Below are 19,917 nucleotides of genomic sequence, written 5' to 3'. Positions count from 1 at the left end.
AACGACGAAGGAAACCAGCCAAAAAATGCCTTCGCCAACTCGCTCATCGCACCGAGCTGTGTCTCCCTCTGCTCCAACCTCAAGCCGCCATCACCGCAGCCGTCACAGCCATTCCCACCGCCACCGGCACCGGGAGAGCTCGCGGTCACGCTCTCCGCACCGATCAGACAGACACAGATCAGACCGTCACCACCGCCGTGCCGAAGACAAAGACCGTGGGCACCACGAGCGACGGCACCGAGATGCTCCAACCAAACCGGTCGTGCTCCCTTTCCAAGCGCGCGAGCTCTCAGGGCGCGACCTGAAGGTTTATGAGCCCATGTTTGGCATGTACTTGGATATTCAAAAAGGGAAATATATTGAAGACTTGAGTGAAGATGAGGTGAAAGGGCGGTGGAAGAGCTTTACGCAGAAATGGTAGGTCTGAGGGTGTTCTCTTCTTGGCGCGATAATTACTGACATCGCAGGAACCGTGGAGAGCTCGCGGAGGGATGGTATGATCCCGCTACGCTCGCCAAGGCACGCAAAAGTGCAGAAGAAGAAGCAGCAGCTGGCCCGAGAGGTGGACGCGAATCGCCTGATTATACGCAAGGCCAGCGAGCGGCTGGCGAGGCTCGACAAGAACCACCAGTAGGCGATGACGATGAGGATGATGATGACGAGTACGGGCCTACTCTGCCACAAGCTGGCTCCGGGAGAGGCGGCCCACAAGCGGGCCCTGCAATCCCAACTATGCAAGATCTTGAGCTAAAAAGAGGTACGCTTTTCTACTTCCCCCGAATATGACCAGAATGCTGACTTCCCGCCAGAATCGGCTATTGAAGATGCCATCGCTGCCCGCGGCGAGTCCCGCGATCAGTATCGCGCCGAAATTCGTGCGCATAAATCTGCATTGCGCCATCTCGAAGACGAGGTTGCGCCGCGGGCTGAGCCGGGCACACGGGAGAGACAGCTCGAGAAACGGCGAGAAGCTGCTGCGAGCAATCGTGCATTCGCGGATGCGCGCGGTGGTTCGCCCGAGGCAGCTCGGGATGAAGATTTACTGGGCGGGGACAATGAGCTTTCCGCATTGAAACGGGAAAAGGAGAAAGACCAACGTAAGAAGAACGAGCGTGAGATCCGGAGGAGGAAATTCTTCGTGCACGTACAGCGGAGCGCGAAGAACGAGCGCAGGCATATCGACAGAAGGAGCAGGAGACTATGAGCTTCTTGCAAGCTCTGGCGAAGCAGCGATTCGGCTGAAAATTAGAAAGGTCGTGCCCACGCGCCTTCTCACTTGAATACGCTTGTGTGTTCTACTTATGTCCATAGAACAATAATATAAATATGATCTACACCTCTATACATGCTCTCCCAATCGGCCCACCCGCTTCATCGGAACGATCCGACACCGCTATCGGAGTGACTCCGAGGTATTTAGACCAAACACGATCTCCCTTACACAATGGGCGAGTCACTATAAACCCAGCATGTTCAAACAACTATCTCGCCTACCATGCCGGTCAACATTGACCCCACTAGCACCCGGTAGCCGGCGATATCTTCAGACCAAAAAGCAACACTCCCTACCAGCAGCATACTACCGCGGCGGCACCTCCCGCGCAGTCTTCTTCAAGCAGGAAGACCTGCCCCCGAACAGAAAAGACTGGGCCCCAATATTCCGCAGTGTAATCGGAAGTCCAGATCCCCATGGCCGACAACTAGACGGATTAGGGGGCGGACTATCCAGCCTCTCGAAGGTCTGCGTAGTAGGCGCATCGACGCACGATGAAGCCGACGTGGATTACACCTTCATCTCCCTCGGAATCAAGAACACCGACGTCGACTATTCCAGTAATTGCGGGAACATGAGCGCTGCCGTCGGCCCCTTCGCCGTCGATGCACACGTGTTCCCGCTACAAAATCCCAGCCCGGATTCAGCCTCGGTACGCATCCACAACACCAACACCGGCAAAATCATCCATTCGTCCTTCCCCCTTGTCGACGGCGAAGCCGCCGCTAGCGGTAACTTCGCCATAGACGGTGTCGCTGGTACAGCTGCCCGTGTCCAGCTGGACTTTATCAATCCCGCCGGCTCTGTCACGGGTAAACTCCTGCCTACCGGTAAGGTCGTCGACATCTTTGACGGAATCAGAGCTACGTGCATCGACGTCGGGAATCCGTGTGTCTTTGTGCAGGCGGTTGATCTCGCCGTGAGTGGGAATCTGACTCCTGATGAGATCACTGCTCATCCGGATTTGCTGCCGCGCTTGGACTCCATTCGTCGGCAGGCGGGCGTTAAAATGGGCATTGCAGATGAGACTGCGGCGGTGCCCGGTAGTGTGCCTAAGATTTGTGTCGTGGCTGCTCCTTCTACGACTGGTTCCAGGGATATCGAGCAGAGACAGACGTCTGCTGATGTTGATCTTTTAGCTCGTGCGCTTTCTGTTGGACAGCCGCATAGGGCGGTCCCGATTACTGTCGCTTTGGCTCTTGCTGCTGCTGCTCGCGTACCGCAGAGTACGGTGGCTGGCGTTGTGGATGAGGATCCTGTCGATAGTGCTGGCATTACTATTGGTCATGCCAGTGGGAATCTGCTGGTTGGTGCCAACTTCGATGTAGATGGAGCGTTGACTTCTGCCACTGTCTTTCGCACAGCGCGTCGTTTGTTCGAGGGGCGTATTTACTGGAAGAATGATACCTGAACGAGAGAACGGGATCTTAATTGTACAGTATAGTTGGCAAGAAGACTATGTAGATAACTGGATAGACCAAGCGCCGTGAAGAGAAGGGAAAAGACCTGATTATATGAGATATCCAAATCAAAACTTTTATTCTTGTACATCACAAGTGGTATATCTACATCATCTATTCTAACCCCAGCTTTAAGCATGTCTCCCGAGATCAATATCAGCAACCAGTTTCATATCATCAGTACCAGCCCCATCACCCAGACCAAAGAACGGCTTGACAGCAACATCAACCACCTCCTCAAACAAGCGGCCAACAACAGCCTCCTTCAGATCCTCGCCAGTCTGCGCGAAATCCGGGTATGCATTGAGCTCCAGCAGCCACACATCCCCATTAGCATCAACGAGGAAATCAACACCAAACAGCTCAAACGCATTAGGCAGAGTCTGGAAATGAATCATCATACCCCGGGCCGCAGCCTCAAACACCTCACCCGTCACCGAGCAGATCTGCCCAAAGATCTTCTCCTTCCAGTCTGCACTGAGACCGGGGACGTGATGGTCCAGGTCCCAGAAGCGGCGCACACTGCCTTCATTCGAGCTGCCGCCTTCCTGGAAACAGGTGTTAGTCAGATGGCGTGCGAGGTCGGCGACGTCGTCTTCTTCGTGCGGAGGGCAGTAGGCCTTAGCAGCAAAGAGCGCGAGCATCTCCTTGAAGACGTAGACCTTGAGTGAGCCCGATGCGAGGACGTAGGTGCGGATGTGGAATTTGCGGTTCGAGGATGATGGAAGGAGGAGGGGAGGGTCGATATAGGGCTGTGCGAGGAAGTGGCGGAGCTGTGAAGTGACGATGCCTGTGTCTAGGGCGGTGCTGACATCGCCTTCGGCGTCGTCCGCGTTTGTCTCGGATCCGCTCTCGTCGTCAGAGTCTTCTTCCCACTCCTCGAAGATCTCGCGTAGCTGGTCTTCGCTGTTGAAGATGCGGATTCCCTGGCCTCGGTCGCTCATGCCGGGCTTGAGGATCCACCATTCTTTTTCGGAGTCGGGGCGCTCTTCGTTCTTGGCTAGGCTTTCGTTCAGCTCGTATGCTTCTAGCAGGGCGTCGTCGAGGAATTCGGCATAGTCGAGTTCGAAGTCGAAGGCGGGCTTGAAGTGGCGTCGCAGGACGCTATCTGGGTGTTTTGAGATCCAATTGGCCACTGTGTTTGAGAGATAGTGCTTGCGAATCAAAGCTTTCCGGATGATGTATGCGCTGGAAAGAGACGTCGAGGGTCTGGACATGATATGATCGAAGTCGAGGCGCTCATATTCGCGGTACTGGAAAAGCGGTGCAGAAGAGTCCGGTAGTTCGGACACAGAAGACACACGCTTGGAGGCACTTCCCAGGCGGCGATTCAATGCCCGGTCGACCATTTCTTGCACGTAGGGGTCATCGCAGTCGACGAGGGAGTACAATGAAGGCTGATTGGCCGATCTACAAAGTCTCCGTCTATCAGAAAACCAATACTTGAAGAAAAGCCAATCAAAGGGGAGGGGACATGATATCTAACAGCTAAGCCAGATATCTAAAGTGCGTGCAACATGTAGATTTCGGATAGAACCCTCCATACCATGCCCCCATCGCGTCAAACGTCTTCACTCACAGCTTAATCTCCCCCGAAATACCGGGTGCGAGCATGAAATTGGCCTTAAGAGGCGTGACACTGTAAAAGTCAGTCGGTGTTCAGCAGTAAAAAAAGGGCATTGGACAAACCTGGTCATTTGCTCCTTAACTGTCCAGCCATCATTGCCAGGCTCACTTTCCTCCACACTTCGGTAAACGTCCTGGAAACTAGGCGCCCACTTGAAATGCTTGTGCTGGATCCGGGGTCCACTGGATGACTTCTCGCTGTTACCGACAGTCTGATCCGGCTTCTTTCCTGCCACCTCGCCTTCGTTGCGAAGCTGCTTTTCTTGCAAATCAGGGTCGTCTGCAGATGTGGGGTCGACGGCCTGGAAACAACTCCCAGATGTCCACGTATTCTGCAGCATATTGGTATATAAAACCTTATTCTCGCTGACGCCAGGTTCGAGGGGAACATTGACGCTATAGAGGTGCACCCCGTCTGCCCAGTTTGCGCAAAGATGCTCAATCAGCTTGACTGAATGGCCCGCAGCCTCAGCGATGATAACAGGGTCGTGGTTTCGAGAGCTGAAAGCATATGACAGAGCAATTGAGCGCTTGCCGCAGCAAGCACCTTCCATCGCCGCGCCAATGGTTCCACTGGACAATGCGAACAGTGCGGTTGTGTTGCGACCATAGTTTGGACCGGAGACAATAACATCGATAGGGCCACGTTCTTTGAAGTAGTGATATAGACCGATCTGGACACAGCTCGCGGGAGTCGAGTCGATCAGAACCCATTCGTCGCCTTCGTCTGGTTCACCATCACTTCCCCGGGGCAGCCGGTGTATTGTCCCATCTTCTTGGTGGAGTGTGCCAGGCCGGAAGTAGGTAGGTTTGACGGATGCGCCTACGATGTGCGCTTTACCGATCCATGATCGCTGCTGGTGCGGGAGAATGACCGAAACCGTGTGGCCGGCGGACTGGAGCGAGTGGACGAGCGAATGCACGTACGGCGATGACTGGTTTGACGGAGGACCGTCGTCGTTGGTGACCTAAATGGAGATGAGCCTCGAAATTGATGTAAGAACTATATGTACTTACCAGGATATGCATTGAGGGCGGAGTGGTTGAGATGTGAAGAATGGAGGGGAAGAAAGTTCCCCCCGCTTTTGTCGCAATCGGCCCAGATGATCCACAATATCATTCACACTATATCATAAGGACATTACATATAATCAACTAGCTAGAATCAAAATCACTTCAGTCTGTTTGTGTCAAATGACTTCGCCGTCTCTGTACTCCACGAGCTTCCACGCTCTCTAGTCCAGACCCCGTCCCAACCTCATCACCATCGGCCGGATAACTAGAAAGCAATCTTTCATGCTCCTCCGGCTCCTCCTTTTTGACATCGGAAGATTCATCGGAAGTATCCCCGTCCCCAGACTCTTCTTTAATAGAGTCTTCCGGTTCCTCCTTGATCTCATTCTTAGGCATAGCCCCCAAAACCCAAGTCATCGCCAGCCACGTCAAGCCAGCAGAGAGCACAGAGACAGACCAGAACAGAGAGCTGAAGACAACAAAAGAAGTAATCTTCCAGCGATACATAAGCCATCTGCCCATCTGTTAGCCATACCTCACAAGCATCTTATTCCCCAAGAAGACCTACCTAAGCCCCGTAAGCCTAGCACGGAACTCCACCCGAGCAGTATAAATTTGCATCTTTGAGTCACTTTGAATCTCCAACCGGAGACTCTGCGGCAAATTCTGCGTTCCTTTCGTAAACTCAAGCAGTTCCATCATCGGTACCTCCAGCGTCTCCGACTCCCGGCGCAAGCCAACAACATACAGCGGCATACGCGCTACTCTTCGGGCAACATCCACCAGCGGCGAAGCATAGGTCATTATAGCAGGGCGACGGGCCTGCGAAATGGGCGCGTTATTTGGACCGGGCAGGAGAGCCGATGCGGGGCGGGAAGAGAAGAGGGTGAGGTCGAGCATGAAGTTGCCTGTATCGAGGTTTGAGGGCGTGCGTGGCAGCTCGAGCGTCACGGATACGTCGTAGGGCTGCAGAGCCACAAATTCCGAGTCGAAGTGTGCTGTACCCCACGGATTGCCATTGCTGTGCGCAAGTTAGTTGAGCTGGGTGTATCTGGTTGTGGGGAATGATATCGTACCCGAATTGTAGATGGACTTCGCGCTCAAGCCCAACCGTGGGAATGAATTTGAAATAGAAGACCCCATAGGCAATTGCGGAGATGCCAATTAGGAACGTTGCGGCGCCCATGAACAGCAGCGTGTTCAGGTATAGCCGTAATGCGGACTTCGATACCAGCGCGCGGAATGGCGCGAGGACCGCGTCCTGTCTTGTGTCAGTTACAACTGAGAAACTTGCATCAATGCACGCACCATGATGACTGCCCTGGTGGAAGATGGACCATATTCTGACTCGTCACCAAATTCTGAGTCGGCCATTGTGGCGGAATAGTTGGCAGAAACAGCCTTGGAAGTTGAGGTTCCATGAGGCTTATCCTGTTATCTCCGTTATCTGCACCGAGGTCTGTTCAACCATACAACTACATACATACAACATATGTGCATGTATGTAGAGAGTACCGGATAATGCCTGGCTCGATCACGGGCTATTATCCATGGATATAATCAACGTGATCTGCTCACAGAGAATCACCTAATCATCCCCTACGCACCCTAATCCACTCACTAATCATCATCTAAGCGCCCTAATTTGCTCACTAAGTGCTCACCAAGTGTAGGGATAAGTGGCCTAAGCAAGCTCCATGAATATGAAAAATGTGATATGCTAGCCTCGTCATGTGCAACCCTTCCTCAATTCTCACAGCAATGCAATATCTCGATGGACTTCATCAATTGAAGTGTATTTACCATTCCAGCAACCAGCAATGACGGATCCGAAGGCTAAACTCTTCACAGGTGGGAACTCCTGCTGTAGGAAGTACTCCTCAACAGCTGTCACTAGCTCTCCCTTTTCCAGAGTCCTTTCCAGCTCATGGTAGGGGACGCAACCTGTTTCAAGCTCGAACAGCATTGACCCCAAAGCAAATATATCTGAGAATATGCCAATTTCAATGCCAGGATTAAAGCTACACCACTCATAGCAGACTAAGGGGGGCTTCACCGTCGATACCGGAGCCAGCGAAGTCAATAAACCTGATATGTTTGGCATTATCCACGATGATGTTGTGACAGCCAACGTCTGCATGGATGATCCCCTTACTATGGATATACGAGAGGCCTTCTGCAGCTTCTAGCGCCCACTGAAGCTTTACGGGCCAAGGAATAGCAGATTCGCCAACACTCTGGAGCATGCCGCGAAGACAAGTTCCACGTTTTAGTATGAGACCTTCCTCGGTCACCTCGCAAGATGCGATGCGTTTATGGTGTCCAAGTCGTTTATAAGAGCGAATTTCAATCTCGTAAGCTTGACGTTCGAATTCCCCTGCTGTGGGACGGATTTTGATGACATTATTATTGTCAACGGCATAGATTATCGAGACTGTACCAGCCGCAATAAAGGAATTGGCTCGGCTTAAGCTGGAAGGCGAATCCATTTGTAGGACAAATTGCTGATTTTTCAAGAGGGAATATTCCAGGGGGAGAAGGGTTGGTTGCTAAAAGGACATCTCCCACCAAAAATGAAACTAAAGGGATGCCTAGGGTCACGTGTCAGGATGAGTATCACAATTGCTAGTAGACCTCGCCAAGATGACAAGTGACAGAAGGAGATGCAGTCCATTATGCTAAAAGAAGCCGAACGGAAGGCCCAAAATGAAGCTACAATGACCATTAGAATAGTAAATTGGCATTGCCCTATGCAGATAATGACGACGCCGTCAACTCCAGCTTTTACAGTCTTATCATTACAGGTCGCGGGCAGCATGAGACGCGAAAAAAAAATATCATGGAACCTCAAGTCATGCGGAAATCGTAAGAGAAAAATAAATATGCATGCCATCACCACGGCTAACCCCTGCCGTAACATGAAACTGATAAGATAAAAATGGCAAAAAAAAAACGCAAAAGCAATCGCGGAAGAGAACCCCGTGAAAATTACATGCAACGAAGTACTCCTGTACCGCCCGAGTTACCAGAGAAAGAACTAGAGGAGAGATATGGAAGAAGAGGATGAGGATGAGAAGCCGAGAGAAGCCTAGGCAATGGGGCGAGGGCTCTGTTGTTGGATGTGCTGGAGAAGAGCGTCGAAAAGACGGCCAATCTGAGGAAGAGTTAGTATCGCGAGATTGTGAAAGACTGGTGATAAGCTTACCTCAGGTGCCGCCTGAATAAAGGGGAGACGGAAGAATGAGTAGCTCCGGTTCTGGAGGAGCTCCTGCAGGGTGATGATTAGACCCCACGGATGCGGGCGGTGGACAATCAGCCGCTCCAACAACACACGAATGATTTGCTGGCGGATATCCGAGTCATCCTGCTCAGAGTAGTCCACGCCAAACAGACGGAGAATCGTGAAGCTGAAGAAGTAGGTGTGGCTGTTGGGGTAGCGGAGCTGGTTGGCCATTGCACTAAGCAAGTAGTAGCGACTTTCAGGTCGCAGAACTTGGGCGATCTTCTCCAGAAGAGCTGCGTGAGTCGAGTTCTCAAAGGCGCTGCGGGTGTTGCCCTTGGATGCATGCTCCACTGCAGCTTGTTGACCAATATACAAGACAAGCGCGTTAACAAGGACAACATCCACCTCGACGGGGACAAAGAAGAGGCCAGTGTCCTTGGATTCGGGGTTGAGAATGGCGTCGCATAGCTGCCGAACAGCAGGGTCGGAGATGCTCTCGTTTTGGAGCACACCGTCAACGATGTCTTTGATGTTGGCAGCCTGCAAAGGAGCAACGATATCACCGGCAATCTTGGGAATTTCCCGCATCTCCTCGATGCGCTCGACCTTCAAGCCTTCGCGGAAAGGATCAGGAAGTTTCTGGAATGACGAGGGGTATGCACTGAGGACAAGGTTACGGAGCTGAGCGCAATGAGCCGGGATCACATTGCAGAACTGGAAATGGTTCTCAGCCACGAACTCGGGGAAATCGTGGTGCAGAATCAACAAGATACGGAGAACGCCCTTGTAAAGATCTTTAGCAACGTATGTAATGTTGGCAGCCTTTAGTTGCTCGCCCATGTAGGACAGCAATGCTTGCATGATTTCGCAGTAAGGAGCCCATCCTGCACGATCGGGCATGTTGAGCATGTCAGACATGAACACCCGGTGGGAGACCAAGCAAAGCCAGCCATAAACAAACCCAGGCACGTAACGGGGCTGGAAGGAGAGGAATTTGTTGGCCAAGGCGAAGATCATTCCCTGGTGCTGCTCCGTGTGCTGGAGGCCATTCATAGAATACTCACACAGAATGCTTGAGAAGAGACGGAAGAATACACGCTGGTTGAAAGCTTCTCCTCTCATGACCTGGTGGTGATTGAGAACCAGGACCAAGAGAGACAGAATGGAGTTGAAGTACGTAGCCTTATTGGCTTTGACGGCGCCAGCGCTCTCGCCCTGGAATCTGATGAGAAGAATCACGAGCTTAGCGAGGGCATCGATGTAGAGGAAGGCCTCGTCAAGGCTGCCGTTGGGGTTCTGAGACTCATGCTCAAACATGGCGACGCAAATGTCGATGCTGAGACGGAAGAATAGTGCGGAGTCCTCCTGGTTGTTCATCACTTGGCGGTTGTGGAGGTCCTGAAGGAAAGAGTGGAATGTGCGGTCAGTCGCACCGGGGGCCTTGTAGATACCGATCCACTCGCTGAAGATGTACTCCATTTGGTCTCGCTTGGACCTGGCTTGGTCGCCAAGGAGAGAGTTGACGACCTCGGGAATACCAGACTCGCGCAGCTTTCGCACGATTTCGAGACCGGGAGCAACGCTTGCATCCTCAGCAAGCCATTGGCTCATGGCATCTAGACTGCCGGAGAAGTCTGATCGAAGGGCAGAGGGTTCTTCATTGAAGAGAACGCGGTCCATCAGGCTGCCCAGCAACTCCAAAGCGGGAACATTCCTGGATAGAATGAGTCGGGTCAGGTTCGTATCGACCCGGCGGATGTCCAGGAGGCCTGCGTCAATGAGAGCAACGGTGACCGGCACATTGAACATGTGCTCATCATCAACTTCGGAGAGCAGTGCCCACGTGTACCGAGCAATGAGACTGGACATATCGCACAGCTTGGCAAGAAGGTGCACGAGAACTTCAATCTCAAGAGAACCATGGGGCTGGGAATACAGAAGGGTGCAAACTTTCAAAGAGGTCAGTCGTGCCAGCTCCTCTCCATTCGTTGAGTGGAGGATGGTACGCAGTGCCTGGTTGTATTCTTGAAGAACCGCACTGTCTCTGCCAAGATCCTTGACGTGTTCTTCAGGAGCGCTGCGAGCAGACTGCTGGAGGTCGGAGACAAGGCTTTCCACTCTTCCCGGGGGCTTTGGGCGTCGAGGAACCCGTTGGTCTGAACGGGGGGCATTTGAGAGATAGCAGGCTGCGCCTGGGGAGTTCTGTGAGGAATGGCGGGCTGTTCAGCCGGGGTGGAAAGGTTTGGAATAGCAGGGTAGGATTCCCCAAGCACGTCGGGGAGTTGACGACCGGCCGATGCATCAGTGGATGGCGCCGGCCCGCGAGATTGACGGGCAAACTCTTCGTAGATGGCGAGTTGCTCCTTGTTTAGACCACCAGGCGCTTGCCGGTAAGGTTCCGGAATGAACAATCCCCAGCGGTTCATTGAAGGATCAATGAAGGGGTCGTTAGAGCGGCTGGCCTGATGGCGACGACGAGCCTCCAATTGAGGCTCAATCACCTTCTCGATCTCAGGCAACGACTTTTCTTCTGCAGCTTTCTCGACAATGCCACAGGCAGCATCCAGGTTATCGTTCACACACATAAGAATCAAGCCCTCGGGCATAGGTTGCTCGGAGTAGTCTTGCTGAATCATGCGGATGTAGTTAGTCATGCTAACCTTCAGAGGCTCTTTGCAGGTGACGAGTGCCAAGCTACCGGCAAGTTGTCGGACCATAATGCCCGCGGCATGGCGCACGCGTTCTTCATCAGGTTCCATAGCAAAGTCCTTGGAGACAAGCTGTACGGTGGAAATGGACGCAATGGTAACAGAGCGCTCAACGACAGGAGTAATGATCTCGGCAATGGCCCGCTCGACAGCGGTGTGCACAATCTGTTTGAGAATGCTGGGATCGACCATGCTGCTGGCCGAGGAGGGCAGAACAAGAATCTTGTCAAGGCTCGGCAGTGTTGACATGATGGCTGCCGGAGACAACCTCTCGTTCCGGATGGCTGGGTTGATAGCGCCGAGGGACAAGTCCTCAAATGGCTCAGTAAGACCCTCTGGGGCGTTAACAGTAGGCAGCGGTTCCTCGACATGAGCAGCGCGATCGCGAATGACGATTGCAGGCTCAATTGTCTTGTGGTCAAGATCAAGGTCCTTACAGAGGACTTCGATCTCGAACTTGAGATTGAGCTTCAATTCGGCGAAATGATAAAGCTCCAACAACAGGCCCAAAATATCCATCAGCCAGGGGTTGGGGGGCTTGAAGACCGTGGATTTGGTAGCCTGCACAAGAACTTTACAGGTGAAGGGGATCGTAACCATGAGGCGTTGGGTGTCATAGCCTTCCAGAAGTAGGCCCTTGAAGTAGATGTTCTTGTGCTTAATAGGTTTGTCTTTAGCAATAGTCAGCGAACCAAGCCAAGCACCGAGGTTCTTCAAGTGGCCGCGATCGGTAGACGAGCTTAAGGTGCCTTCTGAGTTAATCAACTTAGCGACGCTGACATAGGTCTCCCCGCAGGACCTCGGCCCAGAGGATCTTGTCGCCAATGCGCCCAAGAAGGTCAAGATAGAGCTGCTGGAAATTGGGCTGCAACTTGGCACGTTCTTCCACCAGGTATGCGGCGAACCACTGGTGGTGTTGGTCACGCAAAACTTCTCGCAGATCCTCAAGTTTCTCGTCAATGTTCTGTTCGGAAACATTGTTAAGAACGAAAAGAATCTTGTCTTGAATGTCTTCATCCGGGTCTTCGTAGAGTTCAGATCGAAGAGGTGGATCAAGTTGAATAGAACGGAACTTGCGCACGGAGCCATCGCCGATGGGGGAGCCGACAGAATTGCCATTAGTGAGAGGTACAGAAGCGAGTCCATCGAAGGGTCCTGTCTCCGCCTCGCCGATCTGGTTTCCTTGTTCACGGAGCACCTCCTCTGCCTTTTGGTAGATGGGGGTGCCTTGAAGAGAGGGGATTTGGAAGAGCAGGTGGCAGAAACCAGCCCACTCGGGAAGACGGTTGATCAACTGCTCAATCGCTTCCACGCCGAACTTGTACATCGGGTCGTGGGGTTCATGCTCGCGGACAGCCTCGAGGATCATACCGAGGCCGACCTTCAGAGTGATGCCGTCAACAAGACGGAAGTTGATGATGCCACCAAACATGACCGCGGTCTTGGTCAGAGCCTCTAGCGGGTACTCGTGGTAGCAATGATATTCGTCGACCAGGCCGTGCACCATACAGGCGAACAGATCTTGTTCTGTGGGATCGCGCGAAGACTTGTATTTTCGCATCAACTCCAGCATCTCACGCAGCGAGAGTTCCTCGTGGTACATTTTACCAAAGAGCTCTTGCATCTGCTTGTCAATTGAGTCGGGCAACGTGTTACCGTTCTCGCCATTGGCGTCGATGATATCATCGAATCCTTCACCGTAGTTGATCAGGCGAGGGTATGTCTGAATGCAAATGCGCTGGACAGGTGTGAGATTTTCGCGGTCCCCGACGTATTCCTCCAACACAGACAAAAGCGTATAAACAGTTTTGACCGCGAGGCTGACCATTTGGTGAGCAGACTGTTCCTTCCGCTGGACGTGCAATTCGTCCTCAGCCTTGATTCGCAGGAACTTAGAAAGCAGACCACCCATATCAATGGCGCCTTTCTGAGCGGCATTCCGAACCCACTGCTCAAGGTCAAAGGGACTCTTGCGGTGGGAGTAACAGGCGAGATCGAGGGCAAGACCGTTGGTGAACCCAAGGAGATAATCGAGCCACCCGTACGCAGCGGCGTGCTCGTAGATCACAGCGGTGGACGTGGGATCCTGAGTGAAAGTGGTGAAAAGCTGCTCTGCTACCCACTGTCGATCTTGTCGCCAGGCGCCGTGGAGAGCAAGCTGATACCCATCCTCTTGCTTTGAGATGAAGACAATGAATGTGCGCAGCACGAAGCTCTGCTGGACACTGGACCACGGCTGCGGAATAGCTAGAGCAGAAACGAGGAAAACAGGCAGATCATATTGAACAACCGCTTTTATAAGGAGCTGGCTTTCTGTCGCAGCCCACGAAGCCTGGGAGAACAAGGCAAGGTCGAAAATTGCCTTCATAGCGTCCATGGACCGAAGAGGTGACTTTGCCGCACGCTCGCCTTGCAATTTGACGATATCAGGTGCGTCCTCGAAGAAGTCAGCGGGGAAGGTTGCGCGAAGATTGGTGATCTGCAATGGGTCGATCCGAGAGGCCACAAAAGCTGTCAGGAATGACATCTGTGTATCACGATGCTCCCAGTCTCCACCCCAAAGCTTTTGAACATCCAAAGACGAGTCGTCGACCGACATGGCGGAAAGAACGCTGTACAATTTGGTGAATTGCTTCGGATCCACTCGGAGGCCCTCACGATCGAAGTGGCGGAACACTAGGGGCCAATTGATTGGCTTGTCGTTATATGCACTTAAGAATGTCTCTAGCGAGAATTGTTCCCAATATTGCGACAAGATCATGAAGAGAAGGGCGCTGGCTAGATGTTCTTCACTCCAGTTCTTCGGGTCTGAATTAAGCACTTCACTTATCGTCTCGATATTTGCAGTAGCACGAGGTCCCTTGGCGTGAAGTTGTCGCACCAGGACATATTGAGGGTTGACAAAATTGAACATCTGTAGGGCAGAGGAAACTTCGAATGGCATATCCAAGCCAAGTTTTTGGTATCGCAGATTGGCGGCGTAAACCAGCTTCGCCTTGACATCGTCGGTAAAGTTGCGGGGAGGGTATAAGATGAAACGTTCAATCGTCATGCCAAGGAAGGAGTTAGAGTAATCCTTGGTCACTTCGGTAGGACTCGCCAAGCTCTGCAAGAAAGGGGCAATGGAATTCGAGAGGATGGCATCGGCTAACGGGTGTGGTTAGAACTAATCCAGAGACAGAAAGAAGCAAACATACCTTTAGCACGAAGGTCTGACTTGCTAGTTAGCTTAAAGGCCAAGGCAAGTGCAACCTTGACGACTGGGTCGAGTCGGAAATGATCCAAGAAAGTAGACAGGTCGAAGTCGCGGAAGATATCTCCTTCAGAAGTATCTACTGTCTCTGCGATTTTCTGAGACTGCTCCATGTCCGAGGACACTTTCTGCAGCTCCTGGACAAGGAGAGGGTAGTTGCCCGCATTCTCAACGGACTTGTTGACGCCCGGGAAGATTTGGGGCGCATTTCCTGTTAGGAGGCGGCGAAAGTATTTGGAAAAAACCTCCATTCCGTTCGATGTCACAAGCTGCGGTTGTTAGAATCGAGTAGATGAAGATATGTGGCAGCACCACCAACCTTGTGTATTTGGGCAGCCTTTGTCTCCCACTTCTCTTTTCCTTCTTTCTCTGTAATGGAATCCAGCAACAGGAATACCTGGGCAATGGAGATTTTGGTGAGCGACGATTGACTCGAGTGGGCAGCTGTGGAGCCCGGCTTGTCAGAAGCGAAGCCTGTGGGAGAATTCACGGTTGTTCCGGACGAGAGCGGCGAGAAGACGCCTCTGGAAGATCCCGGCCCACCACCTCCTCCCCCAGTACCTCCTCCACCCGGGGTGGAGCCTGTAGCAGAGGCCAAATGGGACCCTATGGAAGGGGTGTGAGCTCGGAATTTAGGAGATGAGAGGGTTGTTGCGTGCTGTTGCGAGCCAGATTGCAATGATGTGAAGGGCGAAGATGTGTGTTTGGGACTTCCACCGGAGAGACCCCTGGCAGAGCTCAGCACGGCGGAGAAAGAAGACGGTGTCGAAACCCCAAGGCCTGCGTCCAAGCCCCGGGAAGCCGTGGGGGGAGCGGCGGAGGATATGTTGGTCGCGAGTGGAGTCAACCCACGACGTGCGCCGGACTGCGACACGGACCGACCCCAGGCACCAATATCGGTCCTGGTCGAAGAAGATTTATCGGTGCCAGAAGCAATCGACGATTGGGCGGAAGGGTGAGGGGGAGGGAAGGTCATCTAGGAGACGCGATCATTTGATCTGGAGGTCCAAAGACAGATTTTTAAGAGACACAGGCGCAATAAACGGGGGGAAATCGATAAAGCAGATCAATGAAATAGACGCGAGATCATGCGATATCGAGAGAAGGAGGGTATCGGGAAAAAGAAGATGACACTGTGGGAGAGGAATGGATGGGGGAACGATGAGATGGAGAGGTTACAAGAGGAATGGGGTGCAAGGTGCGAGTTGTCGGAAGTGTGCCTGCCTCAGGTGTCGAGTGGGAGCTCCCAATCAGGCACCAGGGTGCGATACAAGACACACCCTGCCGTATTTCAATTATCAAAGGGTTGCTTGAGCTTTACACCGTTTTAGGCTTGATGATCGTGCGGTTTTTGCTTCCCTTACTAGTCATTGCCCACCGTTTTCCAACCTGCATGCTGGTGTTGCAAGATGGTCACGTGTGACGCCTTTATGGGCACGTGATGCGCAGCTGAGTCATCTAATTTGGCGGCCCGGGGGTCCACCCACACGTCGCTGCACGGGTCCGTGAAGGCTATGTCTACCTACCCTAATGAAAAAAAACCTACGATACGGAAGGTAGTCTGAGAATATCCTGGCTATATTAGAGTATGGTGTATATCGGCTTCCACTCTCATATACATAAAGGTCCTTGTTCAGAGATTCATGGGCGGAAATTCCCATTGATATCCAATACGCTATGTCATCTTACATAGGGTACCTAAATATGTACGTACGTAACCAAGATATATCATCTATCTTGCAATATGATTGGGGGAGATGATGATAGAACTGTTCTCCATCAAGTGCTAAGACAGGATAAAATTCAACGTAACATCCTAAGAAGATAGTAGATGAGAACGATATATGATCAAGCATATCGCAGTACCTGAACCACACCAATCCTATGAACGCCAGTTGAAACCAGAAGAAGGGCCGATCAACAGATAGAGCAAATATAACCCAGAAAAGATGGAAAGAATAACTCGCAAAGTAATGAGGATCATGTCATACCGCAATGACAGTGGGCAAAATAAGAAGGGGGACGCATGGTCACGGATAATGCAAGAAATGAAACATGCCACAAGGCCAATAACTTGCGGGGACGAAAGAAAGATAAAATCACACAGTCAAGAAGGAAGACGATCATGTGCACATGAGTTTGAGACCAATTCGCTGGCCAGTCCAACGCCAACGCCTAGGTCCACGGCAGGAGGGACCACAATGAATAAATGATATTGTTTCAGGTTGAGCCCGGCTAGTCTGTCAGAGACACACAGTAGCACGGGCTGGCGTAAGATGCCTGGGCAGTGTATGTCTGGGCAGTGCCACCTTTATAATTGGTGTAGGTAGTGGTCGGTGTGGGCTCATTCTCTTTGATGTTGATGATGTTGCCCGAGAGAAGCGCCAAACCCCCGTTTTTGCGAATTTGCATTTGCTGACAGTAGGGAGGTTCGCGTGATGGGTCGTCTCGGCGCTCCTCCATCTTGATCCTCCGTGGGTAATCGGGGATGGAGTCGTCGCGTTTGGAGTCAAGGGTTGAGCCAGCTGTGCTCGCTGGCATGTTGCTGTTGGTGGAAGCGGTGGCGCTCAAGGAATATGACGTCGACTGGTTAACGTACAAGAAGAACTCCATCATCGTGTTATTCCACCAACAGAACCACGGCTTGTCCCCGACTTCTGCAGTCTGCTTTAGATTCTTGTAGGCGTTTGCATTTGCCCACCCGTCTTCCACCCACGCGCGCTTGGAAATGGTGTTAGAGAATGTATCGTCTGGGACAATAACCAGCTTGTCGAACGGCGAAAGGAAGAACAGAGCAGGGCCCATGCCAATATCAGTGGTATCAATGGCCATACTCAAAGCTTGTGTAGGTGAAGCAGACCAATATGGCGCCTGGGCACCATATGTAAACGTCGGGGTTGGAGTACCGTGGTCGAAAACAATGGAATGGTGACCTTGGGATTCGCCGATAGAAATGCCAACTTTGCTAGGCGCTTGCAAGCATTTCCAGGCTTTGCCGTAGTTCGACTCGTCCACACAAAGTCCCGATCCATTCTGATAACCGGAAGGGACCATAAAGTGGCCGGTTGGGATTTCTTTGATATTTGTGGGGGTAGATATCAAGGACGCATCCATCTGGGGAGTTGCAGTGACCGTTATAATCGGCAAGCCACTTGATTTTTGAGCTTCTTGGTCTTCTTTCTTTGCGGCGTCTGCAGCTTTCTTGGTTTCCCAGAACACCACCAATGACACCTCCAATACACCCTCCAATGAGCATAACAGTTGCAATGAGGACCAACGTCCACACTGGCAGGCCACAGCATGCGGTCTTTTTCCCCTTGCGTTTGAGCTTCTCTTCGAAGGCCATGATGCCTGTGGTCGCAGCGACTCTTTCCTCCTCGTTCCCACCATCGTTCGCATCGCCGGAATGGTCAGCCACCAAAGCCCTTGATGAGGTTTCTGAAACCGGTGGCACTCTTGGGCTTTCATTGTTGAGTCGCTGTTCTTCCGGCGGTGTGTTGAGATCGGCAGCCGTCTCGGCCCCTGGAGGTTTGGGTACGACACCAGTTGGATATCGCGAATAAGGTGGTAGCGGCTCTGCGTGACCATCCGGTCCAATGATATCACCCACATCATCAGCCGGGCGACCAGCGGGCGGTTGATATGGTGGGTTGTGGCCTGGAAATCCGACTGGGATGATATCATCATCCATTCCTTCCTCGACCACATTCTGCGAGTACATCGCGTAGGGGTGCTGTGGACCAGTTGATTCTTCAAGAGGACGTTCGATTGGGCGTATCGTCGAAGTACTACCTACGCTGGGCGACCGGCTAACCCCAACTTGTGGATACATACCATATGGATGGCTGGGTCCAGTCGCTCCGGTGTAGGGGCTGAGAGCACGGGGAATCGAGAAACGAGAAGAAACACTTTGATTTCGCTGGATCATAGAAGGCGTCGAGTTGAGGGAGGAAGTAGAATTACGGTTGTTGGCGAAAGCGTACCCCTTTTGGGGCAGACTTGACCGATGAGGTTCATCGAAGGACACCCGAGCGTCATCGCCAAAAGGGTTCTCATTCTCGGTCGGGGCCGTGCTAGTGGTCCTTGACTGGTTGTTTTCACGAAGAGTAGAGGAGGATGCGATGGAAGAAGGGCTGTTGGGGCGTTCGATGCGGTCGGAGTCAATGGTTTCTAGTGAGTATTCGTCGGCGAAGACATTTGGATTGGGGGTGGAGGTGCGACCGAAGGAGTGGCGAGGGGTCGATTCCCCCGAGGGTCGTGGAGTGTGAGAGGATCGTGAATTAGAGCGAGAATGCTCCGATGAGATATGACCAGACATTTCCTATCGGTCTGGCAGCCCTGTCGGGCCACCTTGTTGTTTGATCAATCCGTTTCGCTACCCGGCGAAGATAGGGCGAGGAATGGGGAAGCAGATATAGTAGAGTTTCGAGATATTAAGGAGTAACCTTGGAAGGATGGAGTTGATTACAGTTGAGAGAGATGGATGAGAAAGTCAAGTTGGGGAAGGGAAGGGAGGAGTTTGAGACTTTAGTGTGACGAGTTTACTGAGGGGAGTCGGGGGGAAGAGAAGTCAACCACTCGGACCAACTGAAATTCTTGGCTTTTTTCTGATTTGCACTTTTCCTTTGCTTTCTTTGCTTTCTTTACTTTCTGTTTTTTCCCCTTTCTTTCTTTAAAATATCCTCTTGGTTACTCCGTACTCTTCATATAATGTACTATGATCTACTCCATGTCTGCGACTCCTCTACGCTACTACGACTAGGGCGACCAACTAGCGAGCCCATCCCGTCTGCGGTGGGCCTGAATTGGCTTCGCCACTCTCCTCATGCAATATTGTGCTATTTTGATATTCTCTGCTCTCTCCGTCACTCATTTACCGAATACAGATTCCAGCTTCTAATTCTAGACTTTCCAATGTTATTTGCTTCAGCATCGAATTTGCGACGTTTCCTTTGTCTCGCCACGCAACGCGAGAATATCAAACCTCTTTATGTCTTTGGAGCTGAAATCCACGAACTGGACAACTGTGACCTCGAGGCCGGGTTCGCGAGGAAAAAAAAAAAACAATTTCAAGTGAATCCGGGCGTTCAGACACCAGAGCGGATATCTCGAACCCAATATCTTGAATAATCGTAATCCGAAAAAATGCAAAATTGTTCACCTATGATGGTGACTTGAATGCGAGCTGATGGTCGCCTAGGACACTATTCACAGATGTTGCTGGAAAGTATGTTGCACGTTTGAATAGATGATGGACCTATTTCTTGATCTCAAAAATTGATTCGTCCACTGGTACCTTGGTTGTAGGGCTTGGAGACTATCATATCCATGGAAGGCCTCTCTCTCCTACCGAGAAGAGT

General features: G+C 52.0%; 8 protein-coding genes across 8 annotated transcripts; 3 read left to right on the top strand and 5 right to left on the bottom strand.

The window, feature by feature from the left end:
* Nucleotides 1-25: 25 nt before the first annotated feature.
* On the top strand, nt 26-1,242 carry N7519_011273 (uncharacterized protein; the record flags this gene model as incomplete). Its single annotated transcript, XM_057298046.1, has 4 exons — nt 26-417; nt 468-757; nt 810-1,097; nt 1,151-1,242. The coding sequence occupies 4 exons, from the start codon at nt 26-28 to the stop codon at nt 1,240-1,242; spliced, it is 1,062 nt and encodes a 353-aa protein (XP_057145928.1).
* A 227-nt stretch (nt 1,243-1,469) lies between these two features.
* Nucleotides 1,470-2,684, top strand: N7519_011272 (DUF453 domain protein; the record flags this gene model as incomplete). The annotated part of the gene is made up of 1 exon (XM_057298045.1): nt 1,470-2,684. The coding sequence occupies one exon, from the start codon at nt 1,470-1,472 to the stop codon at nt 2,682-2,684; it is 1,215 nt and encodes a 404-aa protein (XP_057145927.1).
* Nucleotides 2,685-2,864: 180 nt separating this feature from the next.
* On the bottom strand, nt 2,865-5,388 carry N7519_011271 (uncharacterized protein; the record flags this gene model as incomplete). Its single annotated transcript, XM_057298044.1, has 4 exons — nt 2,865-4,143; nt 4,313-4,372; nt 4,423-5,327; nt 5,377-5,388. 4 exons carry the CDS (start codon nt 5,386-5,388, stop codon nt 2,865-2,867), a joined length of 2,256 nt encoding a protein of 751 aa, XP_057145926.1.
* Nucleotides 5,389-5,535: 147 nt separating this feature from the next.
* N7519_011270 (seipin) lies at nt 5,536-6,747 on the bottom strand (the record flags this gene model as incomplete). The annotated part of the gene is made up of 4 exons (XM_057298043.1): nt 5,536-5,887; nt 5,942-6,394; nt 6,450-6,634; nt 6,682-6,747. 4 exons carry the CDS (start codon nt 6,745-6,747, stop codon nt 5,536-5,538), a joined length of 1,056 nt encoding a protein of 351 aa, XP_057145925.1.
* A 656-nt stretch (nt 6,748-7,403) lies between these two features.
* On the bottom strand, nt 7,404-7,862 carry N7519_011269 (uncharacterized protein; the record flags this gene model as incomplete). The annotated part of the gene is made up of 1 exon (XM_057298042.1): nt 7,404-7,862. One exon carries the CDS (start codon nt 7,860-7,862, stop codon nt 7,404-7,406), a length of 459 nt encoding a protein of 152 aa, XP_057145924.1.
* Nucleotides 7,863-8,461: 599 nt separating this feature from the next.
* Nucleotides 8,462-15,533, bottom strand: N7519_011268 (CCR4-NOT core subunit CDC39; the record flags this gene model as incomplete). The annotated part of the gene is made up of 6 exons (XM_057298041.1): nt 8,462-8,527; nt 8,579-10,609; nt 10,636-12,056; nt 12,079-14,451; nt 14,502-14,826; nt 14,877-15,533. 6 exons carry the CDS (start codon nt 15,531-15,533, stop codon nt 8,462-8,464), a joined length of 6,873 nt encoding a protein of 2,290 aa, XP_057145923.1.
* Nucleotides 15,534-15,645: 112 nt separating this feature from the next.
* Nucleotides 15,646-15,980, top strand: N7519_011267 (uncharacterized protein; the record flags this gene model as incomplete). Its single annotated transcript, XM_057298040.1, is given in 2 exon segments — nt 15,646-15,755; nt 15,773-15,980. The coding sequence occupies 2 exon segments, from the start codon at nt 15,646-15,648 to the stop codon at nt 15,978-15,980; spliced, it is 318 nt and encodes a 105-aa protein (XP_057145922.1).
* Nucleotides 15,981-16,792: 812 nt separating this feature from the next.
* Nucleotides 16,793-18,875, bottom strand: N7519_011266 (uncharacterized protein; the record flags this gene model as incomplete). Its single annotated transcript, XM_057298039.1, has 2 exons — nt 16,793-17,748; nt 17,777-18,875. 2 exons carry the CDS (start codon nt 18,873-18,875, stop codon nt 16,793-16,795), a joined length of 2,055 nt encoding a protein of 684 aa, XP_057145921.1.
* Between the last annotated feature and the right edge of the window lie 1,042 nt (nt 18,876-19,917).

This window comes from Penicillium mononematosum (assembly GCF_028829835.1).
Source record: "Penicillium mononematosum strain IBT 11891 chromosome Unknown utg000005l:1.0-9366267.0:1.0-9372171.0, whole genome shotgun sequence".
Lineage (NCBI taxonomy): Eukaryota > Fungi > Ascomycota > Eurotiomycetes > Eurotiales > Aspergillaceae > Penicillium > Penicillium mononematosum.
This window is presented reverse-complemented; position numbering and strand designations above follow the sequence as displayed.